This window comes from Rhinatrema bivittatum, chromosome 2, assembly GCF_901001135.1.
Source record: "Rhinatrema bivittatum chromosome 2, aRhiBiv1.1, whole genome shotgun sequence".
Classification (NCBI taxonomy): domain Eukaryota; kingdom Metazoa; phylum Chordata; class Amphibia; order Gymnophiona; family Rhinatrematidae; genus Rhinatrema; species Rhinatrema bivittatum.
Genome location: NC_042616.1, coordinates 232,718,693 through 232,735,857, shown reverse-complemented (window position 1 = coordinate 232,735,857; position 17,165 = coordinate 232,718,693). Strand labels below are relative to the sequence as shown.

General features: G+C 46.1%; 1 protein-coding gene across 4 annotated transcripts in view; it reads right to left on the bottom strand.

Annotated features, from left to right (window-relative positions):
• The window catches only part of KAT2B (lysine acetyltransferase 2B), a 328,579-nt gene extending 312,544 nt beyond the window's left edge, over positions 1-16,035 (bottom strand). Inside the window, exon 1 of one of the 4 annotated variants that reach the window (XM_029589280.1) lies at positions 15,488-16,035. In XM_029589280.1, coding sequence (XP_029445140.1) covers positions 15,488-15,727 — 240 coding nt within the window. In that variant the 5' untranslated portion in view covers positions 15,728-16,035. Of the gene's footprint in view, positions 1-11,635; positions 11,701-14,862; positions 14,882-15,487 lie in introns of those variants that run through there. The other 3 variants (XM_029589282.1, XM_029589284.1, XM_029589283.1) reach the window with 3 other exon arrangements.
• Positions 16,036-17,165: the final 1,130 nt, after the last annotated feature.

Sequence of the window (17,165 nt, the reverse complement as noted above, 5' to 3'; positions counted from 1 at the left end):
GAACAAGCGAATAGTAGGAAGACTGTCGCATTCGATATTTTAACTCTGATTTTCTGGAAGTGGAGGGCCTGATAGAGGTGTTTCCCAGGCTCTTTTCATTATTGCATCGAGCACCTCATAAGATGGAAGTGCAGTTGGTTCTGCTGGAGTTTCAAAAACCTTTAATAAACCAAGAACATCCACTCTTGGATCCAGTAATCGCTTGGTTTCGATGTTTAGTGTTTGGCCCACCTTCTCGAGGAATTTCGAATAAGTGAGATCTCCGGGAGGCAAGACTGGTTCTGGTTGATCATCTGGGGGGGTGGGGGGTCATTTTCACCAGGCTCCTTGAGGAGCCTGGTGAAGATGACAGAGGCAATTGGTCAGCCAGTGGAGGAGAAGGGGATGCCGGAACCGGACCAGGACTGGTGCTGTTTTGAGGCGACATTGGAGCCTCCTGTGATGGTTCTGGCAGGCGTCCTCCCTGATTTGCTATCGTTGCCAAACATTGTGCCAAGATTAAGGAAATCTGCGACATCGCTTGGGAGGCCAATGTTGTGTATCCTGTGGTGCACCTCGTGGTAGAGCTTGTGGTGGCAGAATAGGAATTTCGCTCCCTGAGTGTGTGGTACTAGGGAATAATGTTGTCCATGGCCTCTTATGTAAAGGTTCCTCATGGTTGGATGGTGGAGACGGTGAGGACGCATCTGGGGGAGAAGACAGAGGATCTTCATCCACAATCAAAAGAGGCGATGGCTCTTTCTGCCTCTTATGGCCAGAAATGTGTTTCTTTGGTTGCTTATGAGGCTTTTGTGTCAATGGAGTTGAAGATAGAGACTTATGGTGATGAGTCGGAACTGTAGTGCTTCGATGCATCGAAATTTTATGTCCATGCTTCGATCCCGAAGCATGGCTGGACTTGCTTGCACCGGATGTGTCGGTGTGCCGATGCCGATCGACACTTCGAAGCCGGCCGATGCTGTTCCCCTCTTCGACACAGTGGATGCGTCGCCCGCGCTATGCGTCGGCGCCGATGGGAGCTTCTTGGTAGTCAACGCAGTCGAAGCAGGAGGACCCACCGACGCAGCCCGTGGACACAGACTCCTTCGACGCACGGGGAGGTCCCGAGGAGGATCGAGCCAAGTCCTCAGAGGGGGCATACGATTCTGACGCAGCCTGCTTTAATTCTTGGATCTTGGCTGCATGTTGTCTCTGAGCTCTAGGGGACATGCGTCCGCAGTCCACACAGTTAGCCTGGTCGTGTTGTGGGCCCAGGCAAATATAACAGACATTATCTTCCCGCAGTGACAGAATTTGAAGCTTGGACAAGGCATTTTCTGCCAGAAGTCGATGAATTTTTTAAAAAGTAGTTAAGCCTAACTACAGGAAGAGGTAATAAAATAGAAAAAAACCACTTTTTTTTTTTCTTCACAGAAAACGTTGTGAGGAGACTGAGAGCTCCGCGTGCTGTTAGGCTCGTGGAAAAAAACAGACTGAGGAGACTCAGGAAGGTGGGGAAGGTGCCAAGCAGGCACACACTACAGCAAGACTCAGAACTTTACTTTGAGAGCTCCACCACCTACAGGACCGGAGGACGTCCCAGACAGCATGGCTAATTCATCCTGCTTATCTACGTGAAAATATAAAATACAACAGCATTTTATTTGAAATCAATGTACCTCCAGTGCTGTTCTCAGAAGACTGAGACCATAACACCAATGCAGGAGTATAGGCAGAGCCACTGGAAGTGGTCGGCAAGACAAATGACTATCTAGGGTGCCAGATGAGGAGGTACCATGGTGATACTGCTGCCGCCACCATTAGTAAGATGGGGGCAAAACTATGATCCTGTCTCCCACGAGGCTAATTGCGTGCAGCTACATCAATAGATGAGGACCACCAGCCAGGTCATTAAAGGGGGAGCATACCCTCTCCCTGAGCTGGCTGATCAGTGTATCAACCAGCCCCCAACCATGGCTCCACTGAGTCCAAAGTATAGGCCCCTAATGGTTCAAACTCACCAAGAGTTATACAGTGCCAGAAGGTATCAGCTGCTCGGGGGGAGGGCACTGGAAAAGACTGAGCAGTGGAGAAAGGTAGCAGAGCACTGACAGGCAGGTTGGGACTGATAAGGGGGTGCAAGACAGTGCACAGTGTGAAGATCCTAGTGGCTTTTTCACCACTGCTTTTGCTCCCATCAGCCCAGAGTCCACTTACATTCTGCAGAATAGAAAATTCTGTACAGGAAAGGGAATTCTGTGTGAAGTCCTCCAGAAATAAAATAAGAACTAGATCTAAGACTACTATGCATAGGGGTAGATTTTCAGAGGTATGCCTGATTTTATAACATGCATGCGCAGGCGCATTCATGTTATAAAATCATGGGTCGGTGCGTGCAAAGGGGTGCACAATTGTGCGCCGAGCCCACGCCAAGCCGCACTGCCTTCTCCCATTCCCTCCCTCCTACCCCACCTTCCCCGCCCTTTTCCCCCTACCTTTTTCTTTTTTTCCTTCTGTCTTAAAACTTACTTCATCCCTGGGGCTGAAGTAAGTTGCGCGTGCCGGCCAACTGCCGACGCGCGATCCCCAGCAGAGCGGTAAATGGCTGCTGTGTTGGAGGCCTCTGACCCTGCCCCCGCTGCCCCTGGACCGCCCCTTTAGTAAAGCCCCGAGACTTAAGACACGTCCGGGGCTTTACACACGTCACTGGGCCTTTTGAAAATAGGTCCAGCGCGCGAAAGCCAATTTACGCGTGTTGAGCTTTGAAAATCCGGCCCATAAACTTTCAGATATTGTGAAAACCAAACCAGTTTGTAATCCTTGAGGTCTTAAGATAAGCACCTATAGAAATCAAAGTCTTAAGAAGGGATGTAGTCTAGTAAGTGAACAGTTCAATTTGAATCCTATGGGCCCCATTTATGAAAAAGGATTGCGCTACTGAAAACTCCTTATACTATAAAAAGATGTGATAGAAACACAAAATACTTTGATGGAAACACAAAATGCAACTTATGAATCCCATTTATGCCAATTCTGGCACATTAATGGGAGATTGTTAAGGATGTACTTGGAAGAGTTTCTCATGTAAATTCAGAAACTCGGGTATTTATGAAAGTATGTACTAGTAAACATAAAATAGTTGATGTTTGTTTTATGGTAAAAACTTTACAAGGTTAGTAATCCATTAAGTACAAAATCTGGTTGTGCTACATACCATTGTCAGATTTCTCAAAATTATACTGCTATGCACTACATTGAAACATTTCTCTCACCACTGGATCCAGGGGGTATAGGCCTTCCAAGGTCCAACCCCCTTTAAAATTTGCTTCCAGGGCATCCCACTCAAGATCAATTAATTCTTGAATGGCCTCCATAACAAGGAAAAAAACAAGAGGCTTTAATGCAAAGAAACCAAAATGGGATTTTCCTTTGGCACAGACATGGAATCTGCCCCAGGGACTCCCAGCATCTTCAGCGACTGGGAGATGAGAACCGGCGGTTTATCTCTATGAAAGAACCGCAACATAGACCTATGCAGTTCAATCCTAGTGGCATTTCCCAAACAGCCAGAGAGTCAGGATCTGCCTCATCATCAGTGCCCTCCGGATTCCTGTCAGAACACCTGCAGCTCAAGGTATACTTTGGCACATAAATGTAGTACCAGAGGAGGTAGAGGCCACAGTCTGATGATCTGGTCTGATAGGATTGGACAGGGCTGAGGACGGCACCTGAAGGAAGGATTGTAATACCTGACAAAATTCTACCCAAGAAAATATAGAAAGATCCATACCAAAGCCAGGAGGCATTTATGCGGCTCCCACTGAACTGCCATCCCCTGCTGAGGAACCAATCAAGGGAGTTCATAGAATGTTAAGAATTATTAGGAAGGGAATGGTTAATAGAACGGAAAATGTCATAATGCCTCTGTATCGCTCCATGGTGAGACCGCACCTTGAATACTGTGTACAATTCTGGTCACCGCATTTCAAAAAAGATATAGTTGCGATGGAGAAGGTACAGAGAAGGGCAACCAAAATGATAAAGGGGATGGAACAGCTCCCCTATGAGGAAAGGCTGAAGAGGTTAGGGCTGTTCAGCTTGGAGAAGAGACGGCTGAGGGGGGATATGATAGAGGTCTTTAAGATCATGAGAGGTCTTGAACGAGTAGATGTGACGCGGCTATTTACACTTTCGAATAATAGAAAGACTAGGGGGCATTCCATGAAGTTAGCAAGTAACACATTTAAGACTAATCGGAGAAAATTCTTTTTCACTCAACGCACAATAAAGCTCTGGAATTTGTTGCCAGAGGATTTATTTATTTATTTTATTTATTTAAGGTTTTTATATACCGGCAATCATGAGCACATATCTTGCTGGTTTACATGAAACGGGAGTGCATTAAATACATCAACTAGAACTGTGGTGATCGAAGGAGCAGTTACAAATAACAAGGGTAGCAGAACTTGGATAAGAAGGAAGAGATAGGAAAGAATAAACGGTTGAACGGTAAACAAATAAATTAAATGCTATGTAAAAATGGCATGATTAATGGCTGAATATTTGAAGTCCTTGGTTTGTATCTATGACGTGATACAGGATGTGGTTAGTGCAGTTAGTGTAGCTGGGTTCAAAAAAGGTTTGGATAAGTTCTTGGAGGAGAAGTCCATTAATGGCTATTAATCAATTTTACTTAGGGAATAGCCACTGCTATTAATTGCATCAGAAGCATGGGATCTTCTTAGTGTTTGGGTAATTGCCAGGTTCTTGTGGCCTGGTTTTGGTCTCTGTTGGAAACAGGATGCTGGGCTTGATGGACCCTTGGTCTGACCCAGCATGGCAATTTCTTATGTTCTTATGTTTCAATATCAGGCATTCCTCCTGACATATCTTTACCCATAACCTCATCAGGCTGGGAAGAACCAGGCTTAGTAAAATCAGAGGAAGGTAATTCTCCCTGAATCTCTAAACAGTGCTGGCACAAATTAGAGGGAACGCCAGGCTGAGACACCAATATATGACAGGCAGTGCACAGGGCAAGACTCTTAGGTTTCTTAGCTATAGGCGCCATATTTTTTTATTTGTGCGTTTAAAATTTTAGGTGTCCAGGGGTTAGGCATTCAAAGGTTGTGTGCCGCAATGCTTGGCATCCCAACCTAAGCGCACACCAACACAGCCAATTAGTGGGCCCAGAAGAAACGTGCATCCAAATCGGACGTCACTCCAACCTGGACACCCAACTTAAGCGTCCAAAATCTTGGAAGCACAGCACCAGAAACCTTGTTAAACTGACGTCCAGAAGAGGGCAGCCAAACGCACATGCAAAAGGGCACAAAAACGCAGTTGCAAGCTACCCAAAAGAGGCTGCTCAACCCACCAGGCCGCCCCCATCCCCAAACCTCCCTCGAGTTGGAACGAAATCGGAACAGCATGCCGAGCTCAGAAACCAGAGACGGGGAATCCCTGAAAATAACCTACCTTCACTGTCTCTGTAAGTTTTGGGGTTTTTTTGTAACGCTTACATGAGTTCAGCTCTTCCCAGCTGAGTACAGAGATGGTCTCCAGCTGTGGGGAGAGAGGACATATGCTGTCACCATCATGCTCGGCTTCCTGCACCCGCTGCCTTTAAGGTGTACAATCAGCTAAGTCCACACCGGTTGAAAAAAACAGCTACAGGACCAAAGCATACATCTGAGGGACCACGGAATCACCCCAGGAATTCTCAACTGGGGAGGGACCATCTGGTATCACCGCAAGAGAGCAGGGCAATCAATTTTACTTTCAAAATTCTCCTTCTAAAAGCTGAAGCAATCCCCAGGAGGGAGATGCACATCCACGATCTGTTGGAGATGGAGAATACCGGCAGTATATATACTCACTGAAGGAGTATATATACTGTGATGTCAGTTTGCTCTGTCTCCATCTGCTTGTAGAGGTGCGTAATCCACCGGTCCTGAGTCCATCTGTCCATATGCTAGGAAATATGAAGTTGGAAGAAGATTCTAAAGAAACAAGAGAAAATACTTCTTTACTGAGAGGGTGTTGAGAGCCTAGGCAAGTGGAGAGGTAATAAGGAGAAAATAAGGGGCAGGCAAAAGAAGCATGACCTAGTAACACTGCAACCCAAGGGATAGCTAGGTTGAAGTCCCCCGCTCAGTTAGTATTGGCCAGATATTGTCCAGCACGATGAAAGGGATACATGTGACTATTTGGACTTCAGCCTCCTTAGTTTGGGTAGTTGTTTAGATTACAGAGCTTAGTGGTAAGGCATGGACAGTGGCAAAGTGCTGAGTGATGGAAACTTGTGTGCTCATTTCCTCAGGATGACAGAAAACCAATGACCCAAAACAACGAACACTGACAGGTGAAGAGCAGGATCCTACAAGCAGTCAAGCTTCTACAGCTGCCGCTTTGATGTATCCTTGCAACACAGACTTTTATAACTGGGCAGACTGGATGGGCCAATTGGATTTAATCAGCCAAAATATACTATTTACTCTGAACCCTGTAGAACAGGAGTGCTCTTTTGACTCTGTTTCTCAGTGTCCTCAATATGGCTCTTCTACATCACAAATACCTTAAAGCTTCAAAGAAGCTAACAGAGTCAATACATTAATTTTAAAGTTAAAAGCAACATAACTTTTGAAAGTGATTCTTTAAACCATGGCTCAAGAGACGGTACCAAAGGCTATGCTTTTCCTTGCTGGAATGAAGCACACCATTTTCTGTCGCACCATTCATTCTGTACTTCATCTTTTTATGTAGTAGATTTTTTTTTCCCTCATCACTGTTAATAGTCAGTATTGCTACTGCATGGCTGGGTCTGTCTTAGACTGTGTCAGCTTGTCATGATCTTATTCTGAGACAACGTGAGAAGTCCTTGCTGCAAAATGGGGGCTGCCTAGCAGCCTCAGTCTTTCCTTAAGAACAGAATACATAGTAATGCAAAGTGAATTGCAACTGCTAGTTCACCAAGAATGATGGGCCAAGATGAAGAGGTACATGCTACCTAGGTAAAGGCCATGAGGGATAAGATGATACCTAAATACCTAAATGCGTATACTCTAGATGAGAAGAGCGATGGGGTTGTATGAGACATTTAAATACCCGAAAGGTATTAATAATGCACAAAAAGTAAACTTTTTTCAATGGAGAAAGGAAGTTCTACAATAGTGTTTCCCAACCTTTTCAAGCCCAAGGCACACCTACATTAATAATAATGTTGTATGGCATATCAACCTCTGCAGGGATGACAATGTGGACATGGAGAGGACTTATATGGTAAAAGAAAGAGCTAGGGAAAACACTGAAAGTTCCTTCAGTTGCTCTTTCAAATTTTTAAAACACAGGGAGAGAGGGAATGGAGAAATTCATGAACTTGATACAATGGGCCAGTTCACCCTATATACAAATGCAGGAGAAGCATGGGTTTAGGGATCCCGGCTATGCTCTCTACAGTCCAATCAAAACCTCATTCCAGGTGTTGGCTGGGATGCCATCTGGGGCTTAGGCACCCTCTGCTGCCTAGAATGGTTGCAAGAGGGTGGAAGAAAGGCTTCCTCTGCCCCAATCTCCCAGAGGAGGGTGGTTTCTGAAGTGGCCATAGAGAGTTGTTGAAGCATCGCACAATGATCTCAGATCTGTGCCACCGTATCCATAACCATCTCCAAAGAGATTCTCCCCAGTACATGGCAGGTCAGCGAGTCTTTCCTGCATCTCTGGGAGGAGATCAGAGGTGTGCAGCCAGGCAAGTCTGCATACACCTATCCCAACGACTCTCGATGTCACCTCAAAAACATCTTGGGTTAAATGGACCCAGTGTTTACCATACTCCAGCCCTTTTGCCAACAGTGACTGGAGTGTGTCTTGTTGCTTAGCCACCTACTGCACCTGCTTCAGGATGTCCCGCATATACTGACTCATGAAGAGCAATGAGCATAGTGCCCTGTAACAAACACTTTCCTTTCAAAAGTATCGAGAGCTCTGGGATCCCTCCCCAGGAGCAGTGAGGACTGAATCCGAGAACGCTTGGCCTTCTTGAGAGTTGATTCGATCACCGCAGACTGGTGACACAACTGATGCTTGTCGAATCCAGGAGCCTTTTGGACATGATATATTGCATCTACCTTCTTATTTCTGGGAGCCACTGAGATGGGGTTCTCCCACATCCTCAACAGCACCTCTAGGAACTGCTTGTGCAATGAAACTGCCACGATCTCCTTAGGAAGTTGCATACTGGAGAATGTCCAAAACCTTATTCCTGGACACCTTCTCCATCAGCAAAGTAAATAGGATGGCCATAGCCATCTGACAAAACCTAAGAAGGAGAAGTCCTTAAGCGGGGACTTCCTTCTGTCTGGGAGAGGTGAGGGGATAGAGGAGAGATGATTGACAACTCATTATTTCAAGTATTGTCAGAGTCATAGCTGCACCCCCAATACTGGGATTCCTCTTCATTGCAACCTGCAGGGGAGGAGAGATGCATCAGTACACTATCTCTAACTAGCAGGTCAGTGACCAGTGCAGTTAGTTGGTGGACTTGGGAACCCGAGGTCCCCTATCCCCTCGGGGAACCTTTGTCTCCCAAGGAGCCGGAGATCATCCACAGGCCAGCTGCCGACTCCAATTCATCATCAGCAAGCACCTGCAGGGAGTAGATAAGCAGTTCAAGAAATGATGGTGCCACCTTCAGTGCCGTCGATGCTCTTGGACAAAGTCCTCCTCAAAAGATCCCCGATGCCAACATCGACTGGGACGCAGGAATAGCCACATCCTCTTTGGAACCAAGAGGAGGATCAGTGGTAGACACCAGGACCAGTGGATTTTTAGAGGATGAGCTCTCCTCCTAGCAGGCTCATGGGGGTGAGGGGGGAGGTTTCTTCAGCATGTGCCAGACCATCCCCACTCTCAGCACCATGCATCAATGGGGACCAATGTCAGTGCTTCTTTGACATCTCTCGATGCTCCACATGGGCCTTTCCCGGTGTCAATGCTGAAAAGGCAGAACAGACATCTTCTTCAACCAGGAGAAGTTAGGTGGTAGCCTGTCTCCAGGTCTCTACCGGTCACTAGCTTTGAAGGAACCAGTGAGTCCCTCAATGCAGATGGCTCTTCTACCACTGCTGCGGCCCCATGGTCCATCAATGCCAATGCATCGTCCTTCCGGTGCCCAAACAGACATTTTATCAAATCCAAGCAGTACCGGCATCCTTTAGGGGTTATTTTGGTGCACTTGTGGCAACCCTAGAAGACGTGGATACCCCCAAGCAGAGAACACATCTATCATGGGGATCCCATGATAGACATATTCTTCTTGCATCAAGGGCACCACTGAAACCTTGAAGCCATGTCAGAGCAAAATAAATGGGATGTAAATTGAAGTTGATAGTGGCAGTTGGATGATATCTGGCGGGCACCGACAGCACCACTGCCCGGAGGGAACGACAGTAAAATAAAACTTATCGAAATGCCGAAAAGGTTTATCTAGAGACACTACAGGGAACCTAAAAGGATAGTGAGAAACAGGCAAAAAGACAAAATGCAGCTCAAAAAAGCACCAACTCTCCAAGAAAAGTTTTAAAGAGCTTGAACCACAACCACCAGGCTCTGCAGAAAAAGAAAGACTGAAGGGACCCCGTGTGGCTGTGTGGTATATTGCATGGCATGGGCATGCTCACTGACGCTCATAGTTCTAGAAAATTTGACATAAGTTTTCCTTGCCAGGCTCCATCGAATGATCACTCATATCTGGGGTCTGCCATCCTTCTTGTCCTCGGACAAAGACTATACATAACTAGTCTGCCCATCCACACCAACTTCTCAGTTGTACAATCCCTACTACTTTCCTTGGAAATCCCTTGTGATTATTCCATGCTTTTTTTAATTCAGATACTGTCCTTGTCTTCACCACCTCACCTGGATGGCTTTTCCATGCGTCCACCATCCATAATTAGCTCAAGTCTCATCTCACAGGGCTTTTGGAGTACTAAACCATTTTGATAGCCCTTGTGTGGGCCGCATCCATTCTGTCTATATCCTTTCTGATGTACAATCTCCAGAACTCAACCCATGCCTACCATATATCAGGGGTGTATCCTGTGAATTATCTAAATCAGTATTTCCCAACCTTTTCAAACCCAAGGCATACCTACAGTAACAAAACTCTTGTGTAGCACACCAACCTCTAAAGAGCAAGCAGTTCAATCATGAAGAGGACTCCAATGGCCAAAAGAAGAGCTAGAGCAGCCCTACCAGTCTCTTCCAAATTTTAAAACAAAGGAAGAAAGGGGGGGTAGAGAAACATATAAAACCATCACAATGGACCAGCTCTTTCTATATAAGAGTGCAGAATAAGGAAGAAGGCAGTGTGATGCAGGAAGCCGGAAAAATTAGTTACCTTAGCTGCATGTGGCTTGCAGAGCTCCTTCACTGTTGCTACTCAGTCACATCCAGTGCTCAGTACATGATCTCCCCCCATCTCACTCAGCCTGGGGATAGGACAAGAGGCTGGAAGGAGTCAAATGAAGATGCTGAGGAGATGCTGCCTAGCTAATTCATGTCCTATATACACTGACCATTAATTAACATACTACAGGGCTTCTGCTGTGGCTAGGAAGAGGCATGCATGATTACACATGTTCTCGGAAAGAAGCTCCTTCTTGCTGTAAAGTGCTGAAAGCAGAGTCCATGTGCTGGCCTGGATCTAAGCATCAGGCAGTGGTGACTATTCTGTGGCACATCTAATCAGGTCTGAAGGCACACTAGTTGGGAGTTCCCGATCTAATTAAATGACTATTAATCACATGGACTATAGTTTTATGTGTACATAAAAAAATATAAAAAGTTAAATTATGACTTGGGGACCGATGATTACAGATCTTTGTGGGTATTTAGTCTATGTACATATATCCAAACAAGATTAATTATAAACATCCCCACTATTTCAATTTATATTTTTTTGGTATCACTGTTCTGTCTGCTTACATTATGTGGCACCAGCAGGTCACCCTTATTAAAATCTAATACAGTGACACCCAAGCTCATTCTTTCGTTTGCTAATATTCCCCGTTGAGTGACCCCATCCTAATCTAAAAGGGAGAAGGAGAGAGGAAGAGGCCTGCCTAGGAGGTGCAGGAAAATCATTTTTCCATCCACTCGACAAAAAAACTAAATATAGGCACCATGACAAACAAAACTACATACAACAGTTAAATTGAAAACGAAACTAAAATCAACATGCAAAACTGCGAGCTAAGACAACAGGCTCAGCCCAGTCATGCAAAGCTTTCTCACAGCTCTTCCTATACCAAGGCAGGATTCACACCAGCCAGGCGCGGGGGGGGGGGATTTATTCAACACAGCACCTCACTTTTTTTTTTTTTTTTTTAACTCTTTCACTTTTAAATCACTAGGACCCTCGGTGAGTACGTTTCTCAAGCACCATTTGTACCTCGTAGTAAATGCTTAATCCTATTACTCGGCGAGGCCAACCAATGAAAAAAAAAAAAAAGGAGGAACCCGAATCGGAACAAGCAAGAAATTAAAAAAAAAAAAAAAAGAAAAGAAAAATATAAAACGTGCAGCTCTGTAATTACTATCCGCTCATCTCAGCCCTTGGGGGTTTACAGAATACGAGCAGGGGCTGAGCTCTTATCACCTGTCTGGCCATTTTCACCTCCTCCTAAGGATCTTGAGGGAGGTCACACAGAGGGTTTACGTGCGCTGCGGCACCGTTGTGACTTTTAAGCCCGGGACCCGCGGGCTGCGCGCTGAAACCACCTGGCAGCTGTCTGTCTGTCTGTCTGTCTCGCATGCTCGTTTGCTAGGGACTGTTTATTTACCACTTTATACCAGCTTGGAACTTTCCATTTGTTTGAAAAAAAAAAAAAAAAGGGGGGGGGTATTCGAATTCCTGGGGAGGGTTCAGCCGTTTAATGCTGAGTTTTGAAAGTCAAGACGATTCCAAAAATCTACATTTGGAAGTATTCCTGAGTTTTTTCAGAAAGCAGAATGATGAGGCGGCCACAATATTGTCAAGGGAAAAAGCAAACCAAAGTTTGAAATTCAAATAGTTCGGTCTCTGATTATTGGAGGTTTTTCTAAAAATGACGATTTAGAAGAGAACAAGGGGGTGAAAATAAAAAAGTAAATTCAAACGCATTTCATTTGTTTACTTTTGACCCTGACAGACTCACAAAATATCTTACAGTAGCCTATTCCATTTTAATTGCTGCTCGGGTATTGCTTACACAACCACAATCTTTTTGAATACATGAATCAACAAAGAAGTTACTCTAAGTCCAGTTTCTTCTCATGCTAAATGAGAAATACAACTCTTAGGTGAGAAGTGACAACGGCAAGAGCAATAAACCGGTTCCCGCCCACATCCGCTACTTTCTGTCAAAGCAGAAAAGCTGCTGCCAAACCCCAAACAAGAGAAGGCTCATGTCAGAAGAATGAAAGAAAAAAAAAAAAAGGGGGGGGGGCATATGAGCCATACAAGATGTCATACAGCAGAGAAGTTATGACCACCTGGGACATATCCATTCCTACCAATAAAGTTTATCGCTAGAAAACTGGACATTATATAGGAACATAAGAGGTGCCACGCAGGGTCAGACCAAGGCCCATCGAGCCCAGCATTCTGTGTCTGACAGTGGACACTCCAGGTCACAAGTAACCGACAAATCCCCAAGAGTTGATCTATTTTTTATATCTCACTCCCAAGTATAAGTGCTGGCTAATAACTGTTTATGGCCTTTTCCTTCAGGAACCTTGCCAAATCTCTTTTAAACCCCACTATCAGGCCAATGCAGGAAAGTATGTTCAGTCGAACTGCACCTTTTTGTCTGCACTTCACTGTGCATTTTCTGCAGGCAAACTTATTCCAGATGCAAGGAGTTTTGTGTGCTGAAAATGCCACTTCTAATTGGGAGTCCTGCTTGGTGCCCTTGCATGGAAAACCCATGGATGCAGAGAGACTGCATAGCAGCACCTATTTTTTAGCGTTAGAAATTTTATTCCAGGTCACAGCTGAAGTTAAGTTTCCAGCAGAACTGCGCTGGCACTTAAAATCCTAAAAAAAGAGGGGAAAGGGTTTTAAAACAGTTTAAAAATGTCCGTGGATAAGAATAGACGTACTGCTGCCATTTACGCATAAGTCTGTACTTATCTATCTGAAGCAGGTCACTGCTACTTAGCCAAAGTACTTATCTGACTAACTACCAGTGACCCATGCCAGATAGACAGATAACTACTGACTGATCTGGTAGCTGCTTCCCGCTGCCAAACAGATAAATCAGTATTTATCCGGCTAAGTGGCAGTGTTGGTTGCGGCTGTCACAGACGGCTCCCTCCTTCCTTCCTGAGTTAATATGCACGTTCTGTCCATGCCAGACACACATTTTAGTGTATTTTTTTTAACTCCCGATGCATTAGCCTATCATTAGGTTACTGCATCTGGAGTTAAAAAAAATTAACCTGAGCTTTAAAAATGTGCGCTGGAAACCAGCTCAGTTTTTTAACACTCAGATTATTGCATTGGCCACTATCGGGCCGATTCAGTAAAATGCATGGGAGAGCCGGCGCTCCAAGGCGAGCGCCCACTCTCCCAACGTGTGCCCAAGCCACTCTCCTGGGCACGCGATTCAGTATGCAAATGAGGGCCTGCGCTAATAAGGAGGCGCTAGGGACACTAGCGCGTTCCTAGCGCCTCCTTATTGGCAGAAGCGGCGGCTGTCAGCAGGTTTGACAGCCGATGGTTGTCGAACCTGTTGATAGCCACAGGTTCGGAAAACAGACACCGGCAAAATTGAGCGTCCGTTTTCCAACCCGCGGGTAGATTTTTTTTTTTTTAATTTTTGGGGCCTCCAACTTAATATCTCTATTAGCGGGAGTAACTAATATGCTCATCAACATGCATTTGCATGTTGAGCGCGCTATTAGTTTCGGGTGGGTTGGACGCGCATTTTCCACCCGCTATTTCCTCTTACTGAATAAGGGATAATAATAGCGCATCGAAAACGCGCATCCAAACGGGGGCTAACAGTGCACTCGGCCTGAGCGCACCATACTGAATCGGCCTGTGTTAGTTACCTTGACCATGTCTTCTGGCAACAGATGCTATAGCTTGACTGTACGCAGAGTGAAAAAATACTTCCTATGAGCAGTAGGATATTGCGATACTGGAGAAAAACATAAGAACAGCAAACCCAATGGAAATGTCAGTAGCAAATGATTATTCTGTACAATGCATGGCGAGAGAGAAGATTCTCAAATAATAAGAAATGTAATCAAGAAAACAAGAAAATATTACAAAAAAAAGTACAGGAATTGCCCCAATTGACTTGGGTGCCACCAGTCTAATTATAAAAAAAAACCTTCCAAAATGCACCTTGCTATGTTGAATATTACAGGAAGCTCTGTTTGGCACAATGCAAGTAACAGCAGCAGTAAATCTGAGAAACTGAGATCATTCCCAACATATTCTGGTTTAGGAACAAGATTCATTACTATAATGGTATGCGAGGAATGAGGTTCATTCGTGTAAAGATATGTGCAAAAACTAACTCATTTTGATACATTACTCCCATATACAGACCTGTCTTACAGAAATAGTTCAGAAAAAACACTAAATTTTTAATGTATTTACAAAGCAAACTATTAAGAAAAGATGAGCATATTTAAGTATTAAAAAAAACCTGTCTGCTCATCGTGCCTTTTGGCAACACTTTTTGCTGGCTTCTCACACTCAATTTCAAGAGTGGCCCACTCCATACGTATAGAAAACGAGAAGGAAGACAGGAAGGAGTGGGGGGAAAGCCATTTTAAGATTCAACTTCTGTTTTCCCTCGGTGACTTTTGAAAACTCTTGCCTTTGCTTACCAGGGTACAAAGCGGTGTGTATTGCGGCCGCTCTGAGGGGAGGAAGAGAGAGCGCGAGCCTCGTGCCCGCCTCCCTCAGCTGTCACAACAAAGGAACCGGAGCCAGAGCAGCTATCGGGTAGCCGCCTGCCTCTGCCACCGGGCTGCGGGGAGACAAAGCAGCGAGCGCCAGGTTGCCTAATTCGGGTTACTCCTCCTCCTAAAAGCAGCAAGTGTGGCGGCATCCACTGTCCCCCTGGTTCACGAGTGAGCAACACACACACACACACACACATCACCCCACCCCCATCTTCAGCAGACGCTGCCAGGACTGATCCACCCCTAACACTGAGCCTCTCTCCATGTTGCCCGGAGCATGATCAGGCAAAGTCTCGCTTCACCCACCATTAACACGTTTTACAATCAAGAATAATCCACATAATATGAGCAAGATCCCACACGCTTTAGAGGAGCAAAATGGAAGGATAAGGCGCGCGGGCTGCTATGTCGCCTCTTTCCATTCCGAGCCGGGGGGGGGGGGGGGGAGAGAGGTATCGCGATTCTCGTTCTCGTCGTTTGTTGTGCTCTGTCGCGAATCTTCCGCTCGCGATTGCAACAGCTTCTCGCTTTCCTTGGCCGCGCTTACCTTGCAGGCGGAGTACACGCCGAGTTTCTCCAGTTTCTTGGGCCGGGGGGCGGAGCGGAGCTGTGCCTTCTTGGCTGCGCTCCGGGCCGAGCCAGCCGCCGCACCACCACCACCACTACCGCCGCCGCCCCCGGGACTCTCGGCGCCGCGGGCCGGAGCGCAGGCTGCAGGCGCCGGCACAGCCGGGGATCCCTGCGGAGCTCCGCCGCCTCCACCACCGCCCGTATCCACCTCGGACATAGCAGCAATGCCGCCACCTTCCCGGGCTCAGCAGGAGGAGGACAGGGGCGGGCTCCCTCCTCGCTGGCTCTGGGTGGGACCCTGCAGACCCTCCTCCTCCTCCCGGGAGAGAGGTGTCCAGGGGCGGGGGCAGGAAGGTGTTGCGCGGCGCCCGGGAACCTGATCCTCCTCCTCCTCCTCCTTCTTTCGCCTTCCCCTCCCGCCCTGTGTCCTGGAACAATGAACGCCGCCGCTGGAGGTGCGGGGTGATGGCAGCGCGGCCGAAGCGGAGGCGCCGGGTTGGATATGGCTCGGGACGCTGCTCCTGCGGCCCTGCCTTGCAGTTTGGGGAGGGGAGTTCTCCAGTGCCTCCTGCGCTTTGCACGTGTAACAGCGAACTGAAACTCAATGAAATGCGCGTGTTCCCTCCCCCACTCCAGGATTATTGTTAGGCTGGTGCTCGTTTTTGCTGTAAATTAGTTTTCTTTTAATCATAGTGTAAGCCGCTTTGTGGCATTCTGATGTACTTATGTGAATATCAAAGTGGAGCGAATAAGTACATGAACCTTTAAGGCGCCCAGTCAGCAAACATGTTACCCCAGAATTATTTATTTAAACTATTTATATTATTTTCAAACAATTATTTCAATATATTCTTGATTAGGAAACGCTTACAATATTCCTGCAAACCAATATAGACATATATACAAAAAAAATAAGCAGTATATACTGAAAAATTTAGAGCACATATAGGGGCCAATGTAATAATTCCCATGGCAAAACAGGCGCCAGATATGGGCGCGAGTTTTGATCACCGTGTGTGGCTGAAGATGCTTCCGTGGGATGTAAAAAACAAATTATGCAAATGTTTGCGTGCAGAAATCCACGCACATGCAGAAAAATATGCGTACCTCAGCGAGGTTTGGATCTATGTAATAAGCAGCTGCATCCACGTTCAAATCCCACACCGATTATCCGCGCATAAAAGTGAGTGAGCGAACGGGTCTCCCCTTTAAGTGAAAATATGACCCTGGAAAGTATTTTTAATATTTCAAAAAAACTGTGCTGCAGAAAACATGGCAAATATTTTCATGGATGCTAAGTCACACTGGCATAGCAGTGAGATAGGTGCTCATGTGGGCACCAATCTGGAAGCTTGGATGCCATCATAGGCAGGGCCGGATTTACACTTCTATGCCCTAGGCCAATTCTGTGCCCCCTCCCCCTCAAAAGTTGATTTATAATTTTCAATTTAATATGTAATCCCTGCCAGTTATTCGAAACTTATTTAAACTTGCGACGAGTGAAACCAGAAGCAAAATGAAACAGACCAAAACCAGTAAAAAAATTTTCAGCCCGCAGGACCCGCATCACCCTGCGGAAGTTCTTCTGTCCGACCCGACCCGTGCTGAAATATTTTGAATCCGGCCCGTGGGTTGGCATATTCGATACAAAAAAC